General features: G+C 49.4%; 1 protein-coding gene across 2 annotated transcripts in view; it reads right to left on the reverse strand.

Moving 5' to 3' along the window:
- PLEKHM2 (pleckstrin homology and RUN domain containing M2) overlaps positions 1-21,813 on the reverse strand; it is a 38,853-nt gene extending 17,040 nt beyond the window's left edge. For both annotated transcript variants that reach the window (XM_082412651.1, XM_082412650.1), the window contains exon 1: positions 21,610-21,813. In XM_082412651.1, the coding sequence (XP_082268777.1) occupies positions 21,610-21,669 (60 nt within the window). In that variant the 5' untranslated portion in view covers positions 21,670-21,813. The remainder of the gene's footprint in view (positions 1-21,609) is intronic.
- Between the last annotated feature and the right edge of the window lie 255 nt (positions 21,814-22,068).

The following is a 22,068-nucleotide window of genomic DNA, read 5'->3' on the forward strand; positions in this document are numbered from 1 at the left end:
CTCCGACGGCCTTCTTGCCAGAGGCTGACATGGGACGCTGGACTTACCTGAGGAAGCCGGCCAGGCTGGATATGGACCCAGGTACCTGGCAGGCTCAGGTCAAGCCCCTCACCAAGAAGGACACTGTTCCCAGGCTGGACTAAAAAGAGGAGATTTGGCCAGTAGGCGAGATGAGCTGCAGCGCTGAGGAAACCCCAGCAGGCCGATGGAGGCGAGGGCAGCTCGCTCAGCTCTGTTAAGGCCAAGAAAGCCCAGGTCAGGACTGAGTTCTCTGCAGCCACAGTGAGGAGGGGGCCCTGTCAGGCAAAGCGCCGGGAGCAAAGTCTTTCCCACCTCATTGCGGCCACACTCTGGTCTGCTGCTGCCCTTCTAATGGCCAGAAGGGGGAAGAACACACAAAAAAGAGCACTCATCCCTGTACACCCGTCTCAGGTTTAAGCTCCTGGCTCTGGGGAAACGCGCTCTCAAGTTTTTTCTGGAAGCAGTGGTAGAGACAGCAGCAGCAGAAAGGACACATCGACCACACCAGCAAGCACGCGCTCTTGGCGAGAAGCCAACAATGCAGCTCCCACAACAAAAATAGCTTCTCTTACTCTGTGGCCCGGAGTAAGCCCAGCAGCTCTGCTGGCCCTGGACAGGCCTCGGTCCTGCAGGGTCTGCCCCTCCTCCCAAGAGGCAGGAAAAACAGAGCCCCAGGAGGAGAGGTTTCTAGAACTGAAAGAAAGAGCAAAGAGCCTACGAAAACTGCAGTGGCCGAAGGTATGCCTGCACGGGTTAGTACTGAGAACCATGACATCGGGGGCCAGCTTTTTTTTTTTTTTTTTTAATTTCAAAATCCAAGGAAACCTGAGATCAGAGATTCTTAGATGTTAGAACTGGAAGGATCTTTAGAGAACTAGTGCAACTCCCTTATTAAAGGAGGAAAACAGAGGCTTATTTATTTTCTTGATTATAAAAGTAGCCACACCCACCATGCTTGAAAAACATGGAAAAGTTTAAAATTTTACTGATATATTTTTAAACAGAGAAGGTGACTAAGGCCAACAAAGGTTAAGTCCTTCACTATGATTTTCAGCTAAGTGAGGGAGCCACGGCTGGAACTCGGACTCCTTTTTCAGGTCAAGATACCTTAAAAAATAAATATTCTGAAAGCGGTATTTGCTCATTGTAAAAGTTTAAGCAACATGGAAGTGTGTATAAATGTAAAGACCTCCTCTCCCTTGTCCCCCACTGTGAACAGCCTGTGTGTGTGCCCTCCCAACTCTTTTCCTGCATACATAGACTTAAAAAAAAAAAAAAGTGAAATGGGATCACGCTGTACTCATTGTTCTGAAACCTTCTTTTTCTTAACAATACGTCAAACGTATACTTCCGTATCATTACATACAGATCCACTCCATTCTTTTTTACAGCCACAAGTGTATTCTAAAATATGCTGTACCATGCTTTAACTGTTGTTAGATAATAGCTGTTGTCTCTACTTCTTTGATATCACACATAATATTGCAATGTACATCCGGGGATGCCTGGGTGGGTATTTCTGTATGGTGGAACAGTATATAGAGTGGAAACACAGAGCTGAAGAACACACATATTTACAGTTTGGCTGGGTCTTGCCATTTGCCCTTTTCAAATGTTGGATTGATTTACACTCCATCATGCTGGCCAACACTGGATATAATTAGTCTAATTTCTGCCAGTCCAGTTGGTGACAAAGAGTATCTAATTGTTTCAAATTGTACTTCTCTGATCACTAATGCAGTGGAATATCCTTATTAGCCATTTATATTTCTTTTTCTGTGAATTGCCTATTTAGACCTCTGCCCAACCTTCTCCTGGTTGCTTTTTTTTTAAAGGGTACAGCCACTCTGGAAAACAGTTTGGCAGTTTCTTTCTTTCTTTTTTAATTAATTAATCAATTAATTAATTAATTAATGGCTGTGTTGGGTCTTCGTGGCTGCGCGCGGGCTTCCTCTAGTTGCGGCGAGTGGGGGTGTTACTCTTCATTGCAGTGCGCGGGCCTCTCATTGAGGTGGCTTTTCTTGCTGTGGAAAACGGGTTCTTGGCATGCGGGCGTCAGTAGTTGTGGCTCGAGGGCTCTAGAGCGCAGGCTCAGTAGCTGTGGTGCACAGGCCCAGCTGCTCCTTGGCATGTGGGATCCTCCCGCACCAGGGTTTGAACCCATGTGCCCTGCGCTGGCAGGTGGATTCTTAAACACTGCACCACCAGGGAAGCCCTGCTTGTCTTTTTCTTATTGCTCTGTTGAAGCTCTTTGTTTGTTAAAGTTTTAATCTTGTATGTTGCTATGTGGGATGTTTTTGTTTTCATTTGTTTTTGCCCAGTGTCAACTGACCTTTCTTTTTTTCTTTTATTTTTCAATTGGCCTTTAAACCTTGCTTATGGTGCTTTTTTTTTTCCTGTTGAGAAATTCTTACTTTTTTTGTATAGTCAAATCTGTCAATCTTTTCCTTTATAGTTTCCCATTTTTCCCAGGCTAATATTACAAAAGTACCTTTATTCTTCTATAGTTTTAGGACTTTCTTGGTTTCTTTTTTAATGTTTAGATCTTTATGTGTGGCACGAAGTGAGGCTCCAGCTTTATTAATTTCTGAATGGATAACCCATTTTCCACATTTATTAGCAGTCCCTTACTGATTTGTGATTTAATAAGCCATTTTTCTAGACTATTTTGTTTAATTGATCGATTGTTTCTTCCACTGCCGGTCCCCTACTTCTAAGTATTTTCACTTTATTCAACATTTTGATATGGACAGAATGAGGCCACCCCATTCCCCAAGCATTCTTTTTCAAAACTGTTTTGACTACTCTGGCACATTCTTTTAGAATAACATTTCATTACAATTACTTTCTGGATTTGGAGGCGAATTATACTGAATCCAGAGATTATTTGGAGGAGTAATGGTATTTTTGCAAAACTGAGTCTTTCCATCCAGGAACATGGAATTTTTTTTTTCCATTTATGCATGTCTTCTTTTACATCCTTTGGTAAGTTTTCCAGCTTTCTCTGGCTAGGTCTTGCACATTTGAAGGGGAGAGGCTGCATACATACACATGGTACTAAGAGTCAGGAAACAGTCTGTAACCAGGAGACAATTAACCAGGAGACAATTTCTGCAAAAAGTATAATAGAAAGAGTGTATAACATGGTGGTGAAGAGCAAGGGCTCTGGACAGGAAACATGGGTCCAAAGACTGGCTCTGCTTCTATAGAGCTGAGTACCTTTGGCAAATTACTTAACCCTCTGACCCTCACTTTTTTCTCATTTGTAAACTGGATTCAAAAGATTGTTTAGAGCTGAGCTGTCCAATACAGTAGCCACTAGCTACATGTGACTATTTGGATTTAATTAAATTTAAAATTAAACAAAAGTAAAAATCCAGTTCTTTAGTTGCACTAGCCCCATTTCAAATGTTCAGTGGCTAGTGGCTACTGTACTGGACAGTGTAGATATAGATAACAGTCCATTATTGCAGAAAGGTCTATTGGTTTAGGGGATCAAATGATATAAAGCATGCAAAAGGCTTAGCATAGATCCTGGTAAGCAGCGAGTGCTCAGTAAACATTAGCCAAGATTCTTTTATCTGTCTATCTATCTATCTATCTATCTATCTATCTATCTATCTATCTATCTATCTATCTACCTATCTATCGGCTGCATTGGGTCTTCGTTGCTGCGTGCGGGCTTTCCCTAGTTGCGGTGTGTGCGGGCTACTCTTTGTTGCGGTGCGCTGGCTTCTCATTGCGGTGGCTTCTGTTGAGGAGCACAGGCTCTAGGTAAGTGGGCTGCAGTAGTTGTGGCTCGCGGGCTCTAGAATGCAGGCTCAGTAGTTGTGGCGCACGGGCTTAGCTGCTCCACGGCATGTGGAATCTTCCCGGACCAGGGCTCGAACCTGTGTCCCCTGCATTGGCAGGCAGATTCTTAACCACTGCGCCACCAGGGAAGCCCCTAGCCAAGATTCTTAAGAATAATGAAGCCACGGTGACGGTTCATGCAGCATTATTTACAATAGCCAAGCTATGGAAGAAACCTGTGTCCATCGACAGATGAATGGATAAAGAAGTGGTATATATACAATGGAATATTACTCAGCCATAAAACAAAACAAACAAACAAACGTAACAAAACAGAAACAGACTCATAGCTACAGAGAACAAACTGGTGGTTTGCTAGAGGGGAGAGGGGTGGAGGGATGGGCAAAATAGGTGAAGGGGACTAAGAGGTACAAACTTTCATTCATAAAATAAATAATTCACGGGGATGTAATGTACAGCAGCAGTCCCCAACCTTTTGGCACCAGGGACCTGTTTTTTGGAAGACAATTCTTCTACGGATGGGGGCAGGAGGATGGTTTCGGGATGATTCAAGAGCATTACATTTAGTGTGCACTTTTTTTCTATTATTAGTATGTTGTAATATATAATGAAATAATTATACAACTCACCATAATGCTGACAGGAGGCGGAGCTCAGGCGGAAATGCGAGCGATGGGGAGCGGCTGTAAATACAGATGAAGCTTCGCTCGCTTGCCCGCCGCTCACCTCCTGCTGTGCAGCCCGGTTCCTAACAGGCCATGGACCGGTACCGGTCTGTGGCCCAGGGGTTGGGGACCCCTGATGTACAGCATAGGGAATATAGTCAATAATACTGTAATAACTTTGTATGGTGACTTATCATGGTGATCATTTTATAATGAATAGAAATGTCGAATCACTATGTTGTACACCTGAAACTAATATAATATTGTAAGTTAATTACACTTCAAATAAATAAATAAATAGAAGAAACAGTGAACCCATATTCTTAGCCACACCAATAACACACCACTTAGCTAAACATAAGTTCAGGGGCAAAGAAGACTCAGTGATGTTCTCTGCTCTCAAGAACCAGTATTCTGTTCACCAGCTCATTAGCAGGTGGTTCCAAAGCCTATTCTTTAACCACTCGTTTACAGCAGGTTGATAAAAATTTTCCATTATCTCAGGGAACAAGGAGACCTTCAATCAATGTGACAACCCAGCACAGTTCTTGAGAGGAGCAGGAAGGCGAAAGGGACTGTCTCTGAGTCAGTGACGGAAGAATTTCAGGAGCTCTGTCAACAGCCTGAGCTCACACTCTGGGAGCTGGTCAGAAAGCACCACATAAAGATGCACAGCTGAAGTCTTCTTCCCCCGCCACGGAGAGGCAGCTGCGAGGAGCCACTCACGGCACCAGGAAGGTCACAGGCTCTGAAAGTGGGAGGAGAGCAAACATCGAGGCCTCATTTGAGGGCCCCTGAGCAAGCGAATCAATGAAATGAGGATAATGGACACAATGCTGCCTGGAAGCACAACTGCCAAATTTTATTCCAAGTTACTCTTCAGTTACACACAATACTTGCCGGTGGAGCTACCACTGGCTGTAATTAGAGCCGTCATTTATTGAGTGCTTGTTACGTGCACTAGGAAGGCGGCAGACAACTTGGATTTGAATGTGGGCTCTGCTACTCACTCACTGTGTGGCCTTGGGCAAGTTACTTAACCTCTCTAAACTCAGTTTCCTGCTCTACAGCCCTATAGGTTGTGTGAGGGTTCAGATAATACCTTAGCTGTTTATCAAACAGCACGATGCCTTGGAAACACTTCATAAATGTTAGCAGCTGTGATGACGTACTTCCCAAACACTTCTTCACTTAATCATCACAGCAACCCCATAAAGTAGGTCACAGAGCTAGTAAGTGGCAGAGGCAGATTTTAAAGCCAGGTCTTTTCATCCAACCTGGCTTCAAGATCCCCGAGTGAATGACGTATATAAAGTGTTGTTCTAATATGCTGTTCTAATATGTTGTAGGAGAACCCAAGAAAGTGAAACACAGTCCCCTCTTTTTTAAGTCACAGGAACTAAAAAGCCCATGGTGCACATGAGACCAGTGTCTTCTGCAGCTCTGCTTCTTGGAAGATGGATGGAGGAGAAAGGCTGGTGCGGCTCCTTTAAGAAGAAAGCTTGCCTGCTCTCTCCATCCTTTTGCCCCACCTTGGCCTCTTCCCAGCAGTGACGAAGTGTACTGTTTGGTTAAATCAGCCACAGTTGCTCCAGGAGGAGCTTTCCTAACTTCTGGGAAGAAATTCATCCTCCTGATCAGACTGCCAAGTGGTTTTGAGTGTTTCCTTTATGCCCATGAAAATTTGGGGAAAAGGCTGAAAATTTCAGAATTAGTAGGGATCTAGAGCAGGGGTCAGCAAACTATGGCCAGTGGGTCCGCCTCCTATTTTTGTAAATAAAGTTTTATTAAAACACAGCCACACCCATTCGTTTTTATTATCTACAGCTGCTTTTGCACTGTGATGGCAGAACTGAGTAGACGAGACAGAGGCTGTATGGCCTGCAGAGCCTAAAATATTTACTATCCGGCCCTTTACAGAAAGTTTGCCGACCTCTGGTCTAGAGCCTTAAGCAGAGGTGACAAGGAATGCACACCTGTCACAGGCTGGGCCAGGAGATGTCTCTTGCCCAATGCTCAGTTCAGCAGTGGCCAGAAGAGGAGGCTCGAGCCTTCAAGATTCATATATTTCCACAAAGATTTACTGAGCACCCACTATGTATACACCAGCTGCTATTCTTATACAGAAGTCCCTGCCCTTGTAAAACGTAAATCGTATGCAAATATATAATATAGTGCCAGGGATTAATAATGCTATAAAAAAACAAAGCAGGGATCAAGGGTCTGTTATAAATATGGGGTCAGAGAAGATCTCACTGAGGAAATGACTACTGAGGTAACTAGGGGAAGAGTATTCTAGTTAGGACAGCATGTGCAAAGGTCCTGGGGCAGGGGGCAACCGTAAGGAGACTGGTGTGGCAAGGATGTGAGTGATACGAGCTCAGAGAACAGCCAAGGGCCACATCATGTGCAGGCTGTGGTAAAAGACTTGGCATTTCATTGCTAGTTTGATGGGAAGTTATTGGAAGTTACTGAAAACAGGGAGGTAATATAATCCAATATGTATGTTATGAGGCCACTCTAGCATCTGTGTGGTGTATATACGGACTCTGGAAGGCCAAGGTGGAGGCCGAGAGACTGGCTGGGAGGCTATCACCAGTGCGGATGGATAATGGAGGCTTGGAGCTGGCTGTAGCGGTGGAAGCGAAAAAGGGTTAGATTTAAGAGCTACTCTGCAGGTGGTGCCCCAGGGACTTGCTGATGGATTAGATGTGGGGAAGGAGAGAAAGGAAGCTGCCAAGGATGATTCTAAGGTTTTTGGTCTGAGCAACTGATGGCAGTGCCATTTCCAGATCAGGTGGAGTTCTGCGCCGGCCATGGTTAAGTTTGAAACATCTATCAGGTATCTAAGTGGAGATGTCAAGGAGACAGTTGTATAAATGGGTCTGGAGTTCAGAGAGAGGTCAGCGCCATCAGCCTTTGGATGGTATTTGAAGTTGTGGAATTGGATGAGATCATCTTAGGAATGCAGAGAGAGGAGCATCTGAGCACTAAGCCAGGGCGCTGCAGTGTCAGACCAGGGGTCCTCTCCCAGTCTGCACAACAGGGCCACTTGGGGGACTGGAGGAAAAGAACAATGGCCCAGGCGCCTCTCCAGATCAACCAGAGCAGAAACTCCGGCGGTGGGGCCCAGGAACCAGCATTTCTTAGTAACACTCCCCAGATAATTCTAATGCCCAGCCAGGGCTGAGGATCACTGCTTTAGACTGAGAAGGCACAGGCAGCAAGGCAGGTGGACAGTCCGGACAGTGTGTGCTCCAGAAGCTACATGAAGACAGTCTGCAGAGGGAGGGAATGATCAGTCCATCGGGTCACGCACCCACATAAAGGGAGGGGCCGGGAACCTTGATGAAAAGCAATCGGGGTGAAGAGGTAGGGAAGAAAGCCTGGGAGGAGTCCGCCAGGGAGAGTCCGAGCTTTTTTGGATCCTGTTTCAAGCAAATGAGGTATTTGTAAACTGAAATTGATGAGGCAATTGGAACTTGAAAACGGGAGATGTTTGATGACACGGGGTAAAAATTATTATTCAATTTGGTTAGAAGAGAGAAAAGAAGAGGAGAAGGAAGGAAGGAAAAAAGAGAAGACAGCAATACAGAAAACCCCTTTTACCAGCTTTGCCAAAAAGGTGGCAGGAAAATGGGGGTGGAGTAAAGGAGCCAAGTCCTTGAACAGGAAAGACGGGGTGGGATCCACTGCCCAGGGGAGGGGTGGCCACAGATGGGAGCCCAGGTGGGCTGGTGAGCTTGATGGTGGGAGGATGAAAAAATTCTCATGCGAGGAAAATTTTAAAATAAGCAAGGCAGGGCTTCCCTGGTGGTGCAGTGGTTAAGAATCTGCCTGTCGATGCAGGGGACACGGGTTTGAGCCCTGGTCTGGGAAGATCCCACATGCCGTGGAGCAACTAAGCCCACGAGCCACAACTACCGAGCCTGCGCTCTAGAGCCCGCGAGCCACAACTACTGAGCCTGCGCTCTAGAGCCCACGAGCCACAAGTACTGAGCCTGCGCTCTAGAGCCTGTGAGCCACAACTACTGAGCCTGCGCTCTAGAGCACATAAGCCACAACTACTGAAGGCCACCGCAATGAGACGCCCACGCACCTCAACGAAGAGTAGCCCCCGCTCGCCGCAACTAGAGAAAGCCTGCGCGCAGTAACGAAGGCCCAACACAGCCAAAAATAAAGAAATAAATTTATTAAAAAAAAATTGTTTTTAAAGCCATGGTTTCCTGAGAGTCCTTGAACTCAGGCCTCGTCTCCAAGTCATGCTCCCAGGCCACAGCCGGACCGGCTAAGCTGCTCTTCTTTCCCTGTTCCCAGTTCTCCGGGTGCACTTGGGCACCCAGGCCAGGAAGAGCTGGGTTCGGCTCACCCCAGACTCTCACGGCCAGGAGGCCGGTGCTCCCTGCTGAGCCCTCTGGGAAGACTGGCCATCACGAGACTGTGCCAGACCCCGTGGCTGCAGGGACATGGGGGTGGCGCGCTTCCGCAAGCCAAGAAATGCCTGACTCAGGGCATTTTAATTAGGGTTAGTCCCACTCTCCACTCGGAGCTGCCACAGCCGGGCCCTCTCGGTCTTGTCTCTCTCGTGGATGCATAACCATGAAACAATTTCTAGTTCTGTGGTCGGTACCAAGAAATCCTTCCAGAATTGGTCCCTAATAGGTAACTCCACGGCAGCTGTGAAAGATTAAAAATGGCCAAGGGAAAAGGAGCTGGTTCCAGGTGCCCTCCTTTCCTTCTCCCTGGTCAGCTGAGACCAAAGAGGACGTGATGCTGCTCAGCAAACAGCCGGGGACCTGAAATCTCGCTCTGCTCACAGCCTGCACTGGGGGGGGGGAGGGGGGCGGGGGCGGCGGCGGGGGCGGGGTGGGGGGGTCCGCAGGCCTAGGTTTACAGAGCAGGAGAAAAATCCCCGTCCCAACAAAGGCAGGAGAGTCCGTGAGGCTGGACAGACCCAGGCTGTCGACATGACATGCCCATGTGAGCCGCCCAACCACCGTGGGGCTCACTGCTGGGCCCGCTCCATCCCTGTTCAGCATGCAGAGGACACCGACCTTGAACACGGGAGACTCTCCCGCTGCTCAGGGAGGAGGTCGCCAGGTAACAGCAGCCGCTCTACTGGCTCCACGGAGACCAGATGTATTTAGACGACAGAGTATTTAGAACAGCCTCCCCAGTGCAGGCCTAGGAAGTAGAAATCCAAAAGCAGAAAAGACCCCAGCTGGAGAGAGGTGGACCGCCAGCCGACCTCAGAGCACCTCTTTTACAAATTAAACCAATGATGGCCCCGGTTACACGAGCTCAACTCAAACTCGGAGCTACCCTGAGCTGCAGGACCCACTCGGACACCTCGTCCCCGGGGCTGCCTCTCACCGGTTGCAGCTGGGGTGCGGCACGGGCGAGGGACAAGGCCTGCGGGAAGTGGGAGGCCTCTGCCCGCCTTGCCTTCGGAATTCTAGCCACCGGGGGGGCCCCTGCTGGGTCAAGCTGCACCTGCGGGCCTCGCGGACACTTGCTCTTCTTGCTGAGGCAGACCCTCCGAGGACAGGCAGGGGTCAAGCTGTGTGATACCATTTATTACTTTTGGAGTTAGGATGGCTCCAAACCTTGATGCCTGGACGCCCCCAGGGAGAGGGACCCCATGAGGGCTCGTCCATGGCAGACACGGCTAAAGAAGGGCTGGTGTGGCCGCCGAATCAACGTCCCCACCCTGATCCAGCACCAGTAGTTCGCACTGGCTTCAGACACAGACTCTCATGGATCTGAAGAGAAGGCCAGTGCTCGTCAGCCGTCCTCTCAGAAATAAATGTAAACAAATAAATAAATACTAAGGCAGGCAGGCTGGACTCTTTTAAATCTTAGCAAAGCTTCTTAAAAACAATAATGCCGGGAATTCCCTGGTGGTGCAGTGGTTAAGAATCCGCCTGCCAATGCAGGTGACGCGGGTTTGAGCCCTGGTCCGGGAAGATCCCACATGCCACGGAGCAACTAAGCCCGTGCGCCACAACTACTGAGCCTGCGCTCTAGAGTCCGTGCGCCACAACTACTGAGCCTGAGTGCCACAGCTACTGAAGCCCGCACGCCTAGAGCCCATGCTCCGCAACAAGAGAAGCCACCGCAATGAGAAGCCCACACACCACAACAAAGAGCAGCCCCCGCTCGCCGCAACTAGAGAAAGCCTGCACGTAGCAACAAAGACCCAACGCAGCCAAAAATAAATAAATAAATTAATTAATTTAAAAAAAGAGCAATAATGCCTGCTTTACATGATCCAAGGAAAGGAAGGCTACTGTTGACAGCATTTCTGGAAAGACTCTCCGTTGGAATCGAAGACAAGGCTGGGCGCTGGCCAGGATGAAGAATTTCAGAATCTAAGGGCATAAGAGCCCTTAGAAATCACCAGTGGTACGAGGATGGAGTAGAATCCTGAGTGTGGCGTGTGTTTTCAGGCTGTTGCTTGGCTTCCAGGTCTCTGGTGTTTGCGCAGGGACCTCTCGGGAGGGCCTCTTACTGTCTTCCTCTCCTGGAGCCTCTCATTCAGGAGGGTGTGGGGGCCAGTTAGAGTGAGCAAGGGAGGAGCTCCCAGTGAATGGAGCTTTAACCACTGAATGCACTGAAAATCAGAAATATAATCACTTAGCCAGAACCCTCATCTCGTGGGTCTGGGAGGCTGGGGCCCAGGGAAGTGAAGACACTTCCTGCACCTCCTGGCTTTGTCCAGTGGTCCTTGTGCTTTACTGCAGCGTCTTGGCCCGGTGTGCTCAGATACCACAGAGGTAGCTATTCCTGGAGCCCCTTCTGTCTGCTTCCATCCTCCCTGGGGATAAAGTGAATGTCAGGGGCACCTGCTGTGACCATCTGAAAAGTGCTCATCCCAGCGTCTTACTGAGGAGGACAGAGCAGTAGGGGTCTTGGGCCACTCCCAGGGCTCTATCGAATGGGAGCTGGGAGTTTAGGGGGGCGATGTTGGGAAGGTTCCAGTCACTTCCTTCCTAGACAACATGAGAATGTCCACAGAAGCTAAGGCCCACTGGGTGTCCAATGCTCCACCAACTCCAGGCAACCGCAATGTTTCTGACTCATTCTCTTCATTTTAAAATCCCTCACCTGAGATCCCACCCTACCTTAGCCTGGAAAATAGCTCATTCCCAATGACAATCAACTATAGTAGATTATAGAACTAGAGAACCCAGGCATCACCTCTGCACAAGAACCAGTCAGAGATCCTGCCATTCAGAAACGATGGGCCTGGTTTCTCGGTGGGCATGAAAAACACAGTCCTGCAGCCAATGCCCCCACCCGGGAAAGGCTTGTGCCCAGACTGGTGGCATCCTGGGACTGACTGGCACCACCACATGTAGGGTTGCCCTAAAGGGTGTGCTGTTTGTTTACCATGGGCCTGCACCGTTCCTGAAGCAAGTTGGGTGAAATCAATGCTTCTTAACCATTCATTTGCCACTAAATACACCCAATTATTCAGCTTTCTTTCCCACCTCCCAAATCACTGCTCACTAGCCTCTTTGCTGGAGTTGGCAGGCTCTCTGCTTTACTGGCAGCTCTGTTGAAAGATATACAGGGGAAAAGCTGAAAAGAGCAGGTACTTGGGAATTCCCTGGTGGTCCAGTGGTTGGGACTCCGTGCTTCCATTGCAGGGGACCCGGGTTCAAACCCTGGTCAGGGAACTAGGATCCCACAAGGCGCACGTGGCATGGCCAAAAGAAAAAAAAAAAACAGCAGGTACTTGGATTATCCATGGATTTCATTTTTTGCGCTTTCTTTGGAGTGTTGGAACAATGACAGCAGGAGGGGACTAGCCTAGTTGGGCACAGATCTCTTGGTAACTGGGTAATCTGACAGAATATGGTTTCCAAAAGCAGTTAAATGCTCCTCCTTCCTGGCAGGGGAGTGTCCCAGCCCCGAGGTACTACAATTGTTCTGCCTCTGAACTCAGCACAGGGTTGACCTCTGATGGAGGGGCCAAGGGGTCCTTTCAGAGTGGAGAGGAAAATGTAAGAGGCCCTCCCGAGAGGTCCCTGGGCAAACACCAGAGACCTAGAAGCCAACCAATGGCCTGAAAGAACACACCGCAGGCAGGATTCTACTCCATCCTTGTACCGCTGCGATGGAAGCAGAAGCTGGCAAGAACGCTGCTCTGTTTTCTGAGCGCTACATTCAGTGCTGTGTGTAGCACCAGCGGGCAGGAGGGAGGGAGTTTTTCAAAGCCTCATTTTACTCAGTCTTCCAAAGCCTGGGAGCCTCCATTGGCTCTGTGTTCATCTTTCACTTCCCTCTTCCTCTGCCGTACCTGCAACGTGACCTCATGAGTACTTCCCCCACCCAGACAACCATACCGTTGCTGAGGAAAATGGCCATCCAGTCACTGTCTAAATCACGACTTAGGTTGAAAGGACACCCTTGCCTCCTCCCAGGCCTGTGTGAGACAGTCAGAGACTTTAGAAGCTGAAGCTGTAAATACAGGGTCAGGAAGTATGCCGAGAGCACCATGGATAGGTTCCTGAAGGGCATGTGGGAGGGCCTGGGGCAGGGCACACGCCCCATCCGCTGTGATTTGTTTAGCGCTGGTCTCGCCTTCTAGAGTGTCAGCCCCGAGGGGGCAGGGGCTTGGTGGGCTCTGTTCACTGCTGATTCCTAGTGACTGGAAGAGTGCCCGGCACGACACAGGCACCCACTTGTTAAATGAACGGGTGGTTTTATAGCGGACTGGCCCACAAGACTGACCTGCGGGGATGGATTATCTGTTATAATTTCCAGACAGACATGATGGAGATGCAAAAGGCTCAGAGAAATGGAAAGAGCAAGAGCGAGAAACATGGCTCAAATCCAGATCTGCCCCTTATGAGGGTTAGAATTTCAGGCGAGTTACTTTTCTAAACCTCACTTCCCTCATGTATTAAACTGGGGTCATGACCCATCCCGCAAGTCTGTTGTGAGCCTGACTGAGGAAGTGCGTGTGAACAGCAGGTGCGGAGTGCATTAAGTGTAAGGATTCTTCTGCTATGATCACTCCCCTTCCTGTTAGCGCGTCTGGGCGTTTCACGCCTCAGTAGTCTGTAACACCAAAAATAAAGAACTTAGGGTGACGTGTGAACAGAAGTTGACTACTTTGAATTAAGTGTGGATTTCAAGTTTCCATTAGTCCTTCCCTTGCTCTTACATGTTACTGGGTTTCTTAGACTCTTTTAGTTCTAACTCTTAAGTACAGATAGCCAGGGAGGAGGGGTGATTATAGGAAAGGACCACTTTCTTCCTTATACATTTCTATAATGTTTGTGACTACTTAGGAGCAAAAGGAATAAAGATGAATTACAAATATATAAGATGGGAGAATGTCTCTGTGGCAGAACCAGCTGCTTTGCTAGAAAGACAGAGAAGGTGCTCTTGGCACCCTAGGTGGTCATAACAACCAACAGATCAATGACCTAAACTCTCAGCTCCAGCCAAATGGACTCTCCCAGAAACTGTCCTTATTCTCCTGCCTCAAATGGAAGTTCTAGGACATCCAGACATCAAGCAAGCAGCAGTGAGGAGGAGGACAGGGCTGGAAAGGAACGGTCACCCAAACCAGCCCCAGGGAGGAGAGCTCTGGGCCCAGGATCGCTCACTTCACCTTGTACCGGGGGTGGGGTGGGGTCCCTGCTCCATCAGCATTGAGGTCACCCGGGAGAGCTTTTTATCCAAGGGGGAAAAGCCCCGTTGCTTTCCTTGGACATAAGGGCACCGCCAGCCTCAGTGGCACCACACTCTCCTTGCCATGGTGGCAAATCCTGATGCCAGAGATGAGCACTGAAGACTCGAGGGGGGGAGAACGAGCCACCCAGAGCCCCTCCCGGCACCTACAAACGCCAGCTTTCTCCTCCCACAATGCTCGCACCCAGAATACCAGCTCCTTTCTTTCCACGTGGAAACATCTTGACCACTCCACCCTCATTCAGCATTAGTTTTTAGGCCTGACGTTTCTGTCAGCCATCAGCAGCCTTTCAGTTTTGCAGGGAAATTTCTTTTCCCAATGGGCTCCAGCCGGATGAGTTTTGAGGGGGACCCGCAGGAATCACCGCTGCTCTCTCTGACACTCCGTGTGTCCACTGTGATTACACAGACGGCTGGGGCCCACCCCGACTGAACGGAGCTGCCGCTGCCTGATGCAGACCTGTTTCTGCCTGGCCTCCAGTCATCAAACGGGGTCCTTCGAGGTGGCTGAGCCTAATGCTAGAGCCAAGGCACGGAGAAAGAGAGGGCCTGGGGTGTCCTCTGATGGGGTGGAAAGGACCACAATGTCACCAGCCTTCCAACAGAGCCCTAACATCAGAGAAGCATCTTGCAAAAGGAGAACCACAGGAAACCTCAGGCAGGGCTCAGAAAAACCAGTGACCAGTTCTCCACCAGCGTCTCATGCTGGGCCTGGGTGGGGTCACTCGGCGGGTCAGGGGCACACCTAAGTGGTTCCCGCTTGGGGGCCCTCAGGCCCCTCACATCCCTCTCTAGGTAGCCTCCGTGATGTGAGAGAGGAGAGGAGCAGAGAGACAGCTCCTGCCAACCTCAGGACTCGGGCAGGGGAGGGGGAGCCCTTAGCACTTCTGTTTATAACATGTGTGTGTGGATATTTATTATTTTATCGAGCTCTTTGCCCGGGTGACTCAGGTCATCAGGGGTTTTCAGAACGCTTAAGATTTTAAAACTCTGAAGAGTTTTTCCATGAAGCCAAGAGAACAAAACTATTGACTGAAATCAAATGATGAGTGTAATTCCCACACAGATCTAACTACCAGGCCCTCTCTGGGAAAGAGCTGCCTTAGCTCATTTTTAATGTACTGGCAGATCTAACCTCTCTGGTGGAGTGGAAAAATGGGGGCAAAAAGCCCACCACCGGACCCAGCCGTTTCAGCTGCACTTCCAGGCGAGGTTGAACAGCTCTTAGACCAGCGTCAGCAGACCCCGATCGGGAGACCCCCGCTCAACGCAGGGTATGCCTGGCCAGAAATAGAAGGCCCCTCAGAGCCCACCCCGGTGGGGCAACCCGCCCAGACTGAAGGCGCTGGGGACCTGGGTTGTCCTCGGTGAGAGAAGGTGGTCCCGACCTAGGAACATTCTCTCAAGGAGGGTTACCTTACCAATATACATCTATTCACCCTGTTTAAGGGGATCCAAATTGGGGCTGAGGAGACAGAGAAGTGGGGTCGCTTACTTTTCCTTTTATACACTTCTGAGCTATTTGCGTATTTTTTAAAACAACTCCTCGTCTTCCTAGACTAATGTCTCACTCTCTCATCCTAGCCAGTGTCCCTTGCTGGAAGCAATGTCACCTCTTTGGCAAGTCTTCTCTGGCCACCCCCCTCTGCAGCAGATCCTCTGCCAGCTCACCACCTTTTCCTTACTGAGGCCTTCAGGACACATCACAATCTGAAGGTCTTTGTATTGGTTTGTCTGCTAACTTATCACTTTCTCCTCCTGAAACAGGAGGGAAGGAGGCAGGGCACAACCTTTGAAAGAATAACATAGCCCGAGGACATGACATAAACTGATTAGAACCAAATGGGTCCAAGATGGCCCACTAGACCCCGAACCTCAGTATACGCTTTACATCAGCACGCTAAATGACACACCCACAGGGGCCATGACAGTTCCAAGACCAACAGTAAGGATCAAAAAGTGGGCGGTAGCCCAATTCCTGGAAATCCCCGCCCCTTCCTGAAATAGCTGGAATACTCCCCCCACTCATTAGCCTATGAAATTACCCACTCCTATAAAAACTGACAACCCCCATACCCTGGTGCCTTTCTCACCTTCTGAGATGGCCCATGCTCTGTCTGTGGAGTGTGTGTCTCTCTAAATAAATCCACTTCTTACCATCACTTTGTCTCTCACTGAATTCTTTCTGTGATGAGACATCGAGAACCTGAGCTTCATTAAGTCCTGAAACCAGGTGTGTGATCTCACTTGGAAGACTGTGGGTTTTGGCCGGGTTCAAGTCCCAGCCTCGTAGGTTCAAGTCCCAGCCTCGTAGGTTCAAGTCCCAGCCTCGTGGGTTCAAGTCCCAATCTGGGTTTGGGCTGGGTTCAAGTCCCAATCTGAGGTGCACAGTTTCACTCCTACTGGAAATATCCACTCCAGAGATCTTATCTGCCTTGCTCACTTCTACCCTTTCAGGGCCTAGGACAGTGAGGACAGAAGGAAGGTGATCAGTAAATGTTTTTGAAAGACAGGATACATGGACACACATCCAGTGGTATTTACGAGTGTCCATATTCATTCCACAAGCCTGACATAGTGCAAAAACCCAGTGACAATAGAGATTTCGTTAACTATGGGACGGGCCATCACACCAGCTTCTCTGAAAGCGATCCCTAGCCTACCCTGGGGAGGACATTTTTGTGCACAGATACAAAGTCGCTCCGGGCCAAATCCAGCTACATCTATGGATTGTCTGTGGTTGCTTTTGAGCTACAACGGCAGGACTGAATAGTTTCAACGAAGACCACATGGGCTGAAAATATTCACCATCTGGTCTTTGAAGAAAAAGTCTTGACAAACCATGAGCTTGAAGAAACAGAGAAGTGTAGTGTAAGACTTTGAAAACTGCACAAGAGAAAATGGCAGGGTTCACACAGACACTTGCAAGTGCTAATGGTAGCTAATACCTTACTCAGGGCTTGTTATGCGTGAGATCTTGTACTCAGTGCTCTGTGTGTGTCATCTCCTGTAATTTCATTCTCATTACGACTATGAGTAGGTTCTGACTGCTGAGGCTAATTGAGGTCCAGTGATTTGCCAGGGTCAACATGGTCAGTGACAAACCCAAAGTTCAAACCCAAATCGAGGTCTGTGTACTTGTATTTGTATCCTGCGTTTGTAACCTGCATTTGTATCCACTGTGCTGGGCAGCTTCCATGGAAAGCACCTTCCAGCCATATCGAGGAGAACCCTCCACACTGCTGAGACTGGTCTGTCTCCTCACTGTCCTCAGAAGGCCACCTGGACGTCCCCACTGCCTTGGGGATGTTGAATGCCCACTACTTTCCATCTTAAATGCCCACTTCTTCTCTGTCTCTGAATTCTACCAATTTGTCAAGACTCAGTTAAGCTCGCCTTCTCTGAGGCTTCTCCTTGCCTTGGTGACTTTTTAAATCCTCCCTCCAACCAATATGTGAACTGTTGGAGGGCAGAGGCTGCCTTCCACTGCACAGAGCCTTTGCTCAGACTGCAAGCGTATGCAACAGACGCGCTCCTCAGAAACAAAACAAAACAAAACTCTCATGAAAACCACTGCCTCCCCTCCCCTGGAGAAGATGCTATTTAGTAGAACCACATGCCAATTCAAAATGCCAACACTCTTTGACTTGGACGTCTCTCTTTAGCTATTAACAAATCGGCAACCACAAGCTTTATTGTCTGCATCTGGGATGTTTCATATGGCACTTGCCTTTCATTGTTTTCATTGTCATTTAACTGTGCTAACTATTAAACTCTCCAATTCTCTCTAACCCCCAGGAATCCTGCCTTCATATCAGAACACGGGTTCCCTGGATCAGCTACTGCACTGGTGTTACAGGACATGTTCAGCATCACAAAATCTAGGTGTGAAAATAGCTGAACTCAACAACGCTGCTTAGGAACAGTGGTTGCACTTGGGGGTGTAGTTTCTGGGATGATGGCTGTGTCCACTTCTTGCTCTAGGAGCTGGATATGTGGATGTGCTCACTTTGTGAGAACTCACTCAGCTCTACATTTAGGAGTGTACGTATATGCTATTTTCTGTAGATATATTCTATTTCAATAAAAAGTTCTCAAATACCCTTTGCAAACATAGCTAATACACATGGATCTTTTTTTTTGCAGAAATTACACCTCATTTTCTTCATGCAACGTCCTCATAAAAGGATCGGTTAGACCATTTTACTAGCGGTAGGATGGACGAAAAAGGCGAAGCAACTCTCAAGGTGCCATATAACAAATTTAGGAGGGATTGGTGTTCAAGGTCAAATCCAACCCCAAGACGGCTAGCCCTCAAAGCCTACTGCTGTAGTTGAGCCAATTCCTATTAGAAGCAGATACTCTGACTCAGAAAACCAAATGCCCTTCATACGCCAGAATCATAAAATAGTTCTCTGAAACGCAACATACAAAGGAAGTGGGTAACAAGGCCAAATGGTATTTAGCAATGTCTAGGTGGTAAGGTTGTTAGCCATCTTCAGACCTTGTGAAAGGGAGGAACTGGCTCTACCACAAACAAACAGAAAAAGCGACCACTTATGCTATAGCCTGAATGGTTGTGTCCCCCCACAAGTTCATATGTTGAAATCCTAACCCCCAGTGCGATGGTGTTAGGAGGTGGGGCCTTTGGGAGGTGATTATGGCATGAGGGTGGAGCCCTAATGAATGGGATTAATTCTCTTATAAAAGAGACCCAGGAGAGCTCCCTCCCTCCACACCCCCATGTGAGGACACGGGGAGAAGTCAGCAGTCTGCAACCCAGCCCGAAACACAGCCCTCACCAGAACCCGACCATGCTGGGACTCAGTGTTTTCAGGCTTCCAGCCTCCAGAACTGTGACAAATAAATGTATGTTGTTTACAAGCCACCCAGTCTATCGTGGTCTGTTACAGCAGCCCAGAGAGACTAAGACAGCTTATTAAGACTGGGCTAAGCACCACGCTAAACACTGTGCATACATACTCTCATCAAAACTTCACAACATCCCTGCTTTACAGATGAGAAAACTGAGGCATGGAGAGGGTAAGGAACCTACCCAAGGTTACAGGGTTATTCATTGGCAGGGCAGGGATTCTGCCCAGGCCACCAGACTCCAGAAACCACGTTCTTATCCACGACGCTAGTCATGCCTCTTGTTGCGATTCACCCGCGGATGGGTTTCCAGTTTCTAGGGTGCGACATACCTTCTGATGCACCCTTCCTTGTCCAAACGCATCCAATGATAAGCATCTTGTCAAGCACACCCAACTCCTTCATAAATGGCAGGCTGGTTCACAGAGTGGATCGCTGCCCTCAAAAGATTTGTGCTTACACACATGTCCACCCCTTTTCTACCCGGACTTTCCCCATTTATTTATAAGTTGGAAATCTATAGATAAAACACGAGGCCTACGTGAAGCCATAACCAGCCCAGATTAGATTAGAAAGGTCAGCAGTCTTCCTTTGTCTTCCATTACCAAAGATGGATTGCTTATTTATTTATTTATTTAAAAAATTTATTTATTTATCTATTTTTTTTGGCTGCGTTCGGTCTTTGTTGCTGTGCACGGGCTTTCTCTAGTTGTGGCGAGCGGGGGCTACTCTTCGTTGCGGTGCGTGGGCTTCTCGTTGCAGTGGCTTCTCTTGTTGAGGAGCACAGGCTCTAGGCGTGTGGGCTTCAGTAGTTGTGGCATGCGGGCTCAGTAGTTGTGGCTCACAGCCTCTAGATCTCAGGCTCAGTAGTTATGGCGCACGGGCTTGGTTGCTCCCTGGCATGTGGGATCTTCCCAGACCAGGGCTCGAACCCACGTCCCCTGCATTGGCAGGCAGATTCTTAACCACTGCACCACCAGGGAAATCCCTGGATTGCTTTTAAACAAATTATTTGCTCATCCTACACTCCTTGAGTAAGCAAAAATAATACCCCATTGCATTAGCAAAGCTCAGGAAAACTAAATAAAACTTTCGTTGGATGTTTGCAATGTTGCTTTTAGTTGTACTTTTAGAGGAACCTTTTAGTAAGAGCACATTTTGAATCTACTTTTCTTTTTATGCCACACTGATCTTTATGAAAGGTAAGACTGCTTGCCTATGTTGCTTTTGAGGAATTTAAGTCGGGGGAAAACACGGTTATTTAAATACAAGGGTTGATTTGGGACTTCCCTGGTGGTCCGGTGGGTAGAACTCCACGCTTCCAATGCAGGGGGGGCTCGGGTTCGATCCCTGGTTGGGTACTAGATCCCGCATGCATGCCGCAACTAAGAGTTCATGCCGCAACTAAGGAGTCCACATGCTGCAAGGAAGATCCTGCGTGCCGCAACTGGGACCCGGCGCAGCCAAAATAAATAATTATAAAAATAAATAAATAAATATTTAAAAAAAGCAAATATAAGGGTTGATTTAATGAATTCTCTTCATTTTGGTCTGTTGAAGTAATTAAACCAATCTGATAAGCCTCCTCCTGCCCATCAAGTCATCCCTGCCTCCACCACCATCTCATAGTTTCTGAGACTATCGGGTGAACTAGGAATTCAAATTAGGAAAACATTCCAACAATATTCCTCAAATGATTATCAATTCTGGTTTGGTTTTAAGTGAATATGAATTCTACCTTTTGCCCCTTACCTGGGACCCTTCCTCAGATAAGCTGACTCCTTCACACATATAGTTACATGCCCTTAATAGGTCATATTTTTTCTCTACCTGGAATTGGGACATTGATCTCTACTGCAGGGAGCCCCATACACCGTAGTGTCACCAAGTTCCACAGGTCACTGTCCAAAATGCAAGGTACTTTAGGTTCTCAATCAAAGCTCTGAAATAAGCCTCTTCAAAACTGCCATCCTTAGGCAAGATTTTTCAAGGAACTTCCCAAGACCAGAGGCAGTGTCACCCAGAACTGCGAAGACTGGAAGCTGCTTATCACGGGCCTTCACCCAGACTGCCACTGCCGAGATGCAAACACAGGGGAGATCGAGGATGCAGCGATGCCGCCCAGGGATGCGCTGCAGGTGGGGCCCTCCCAGAGCTTTTCCGCTGCTACCCCCGGAGTGGGGGGTCCTGGCGGGTGGCGGCCCCTCTAAGTGACTCAGGGCCCCTGGGCCTGGCCTGTAGAAGCTCCCAGGATGCTGACCTCAACTTTGTTTTTTAAAAATAGCTCGGAGGCAGCGGCGCTCACGTGAGCCGCCGGGCTTCCCCTCCAAAATCCCGGGGCTCCCGGAGGCTCCTCGTCCTCGGGGTCGCGGAGGGTAAGGGCGGTGTCCCGAGCCCCGGTGACAGGAGGGACCCCGGCCCGCGCGAGCGACCCGGGGGAAGAAGGGGGCGCTGGATGGGGTCGGGGGCCTGGACAGGGCGGGCCGGGTTGGCCTCGGGGCCCGGGCCGGGGAGGGCAGGCCGCGCTCACCTTCTTCACCGACAGAGAGATGTTCTCCAGGATCCGGTCCTTCACCTCCCGCGGCTCCATGGCGCCGCCGCCGCCACCGCCCCGCCGCCGCCGCTTCCCGCGCCGGGGCCCCGGGGCCGCCAGCAACCGCTGCCGCCGGCCGTACGGGGGCTCCGTCGTGCCGGCCGCGGGGCCCGGCGCCCGCCGCCCGGCCCTCGCCTCGCCCGGCCCCTCGCTCCGCCGCGGCCCGGCGGCTCTGGAGCGCGGCCGGCGGGGAAGGAGGCTGCGGGCTGTGCGCGGCGGCGGCGGCGGCAGGAACTGATGTCAGGCGGGGCGGCGCCAAGGCCGGCGGTCTGGCTGGGACGCCGGCGCCGCGCCCGCGCCCGCGCCAGTACAGCCGGGACCCCGGAGACGCCGTCGGCCCTCAGACCCAGGTGCCCCGGCCTTTCTTAGAGACCCTGGAGGCCCTCCTCCGCTCTG

Source organism: Balaenoptera physalus, assembly GCF_965194825.1.
Source record: "Balaenoptera physalus genome assembly, chromosome: 1".
Classification (NCBI taxonomy): Eukaryota; Metazoa; Chordata; class Mammalia; order Artiodactyla; family Balaenopteridae; genus Balaenoptera; species Balaenoptera physalus.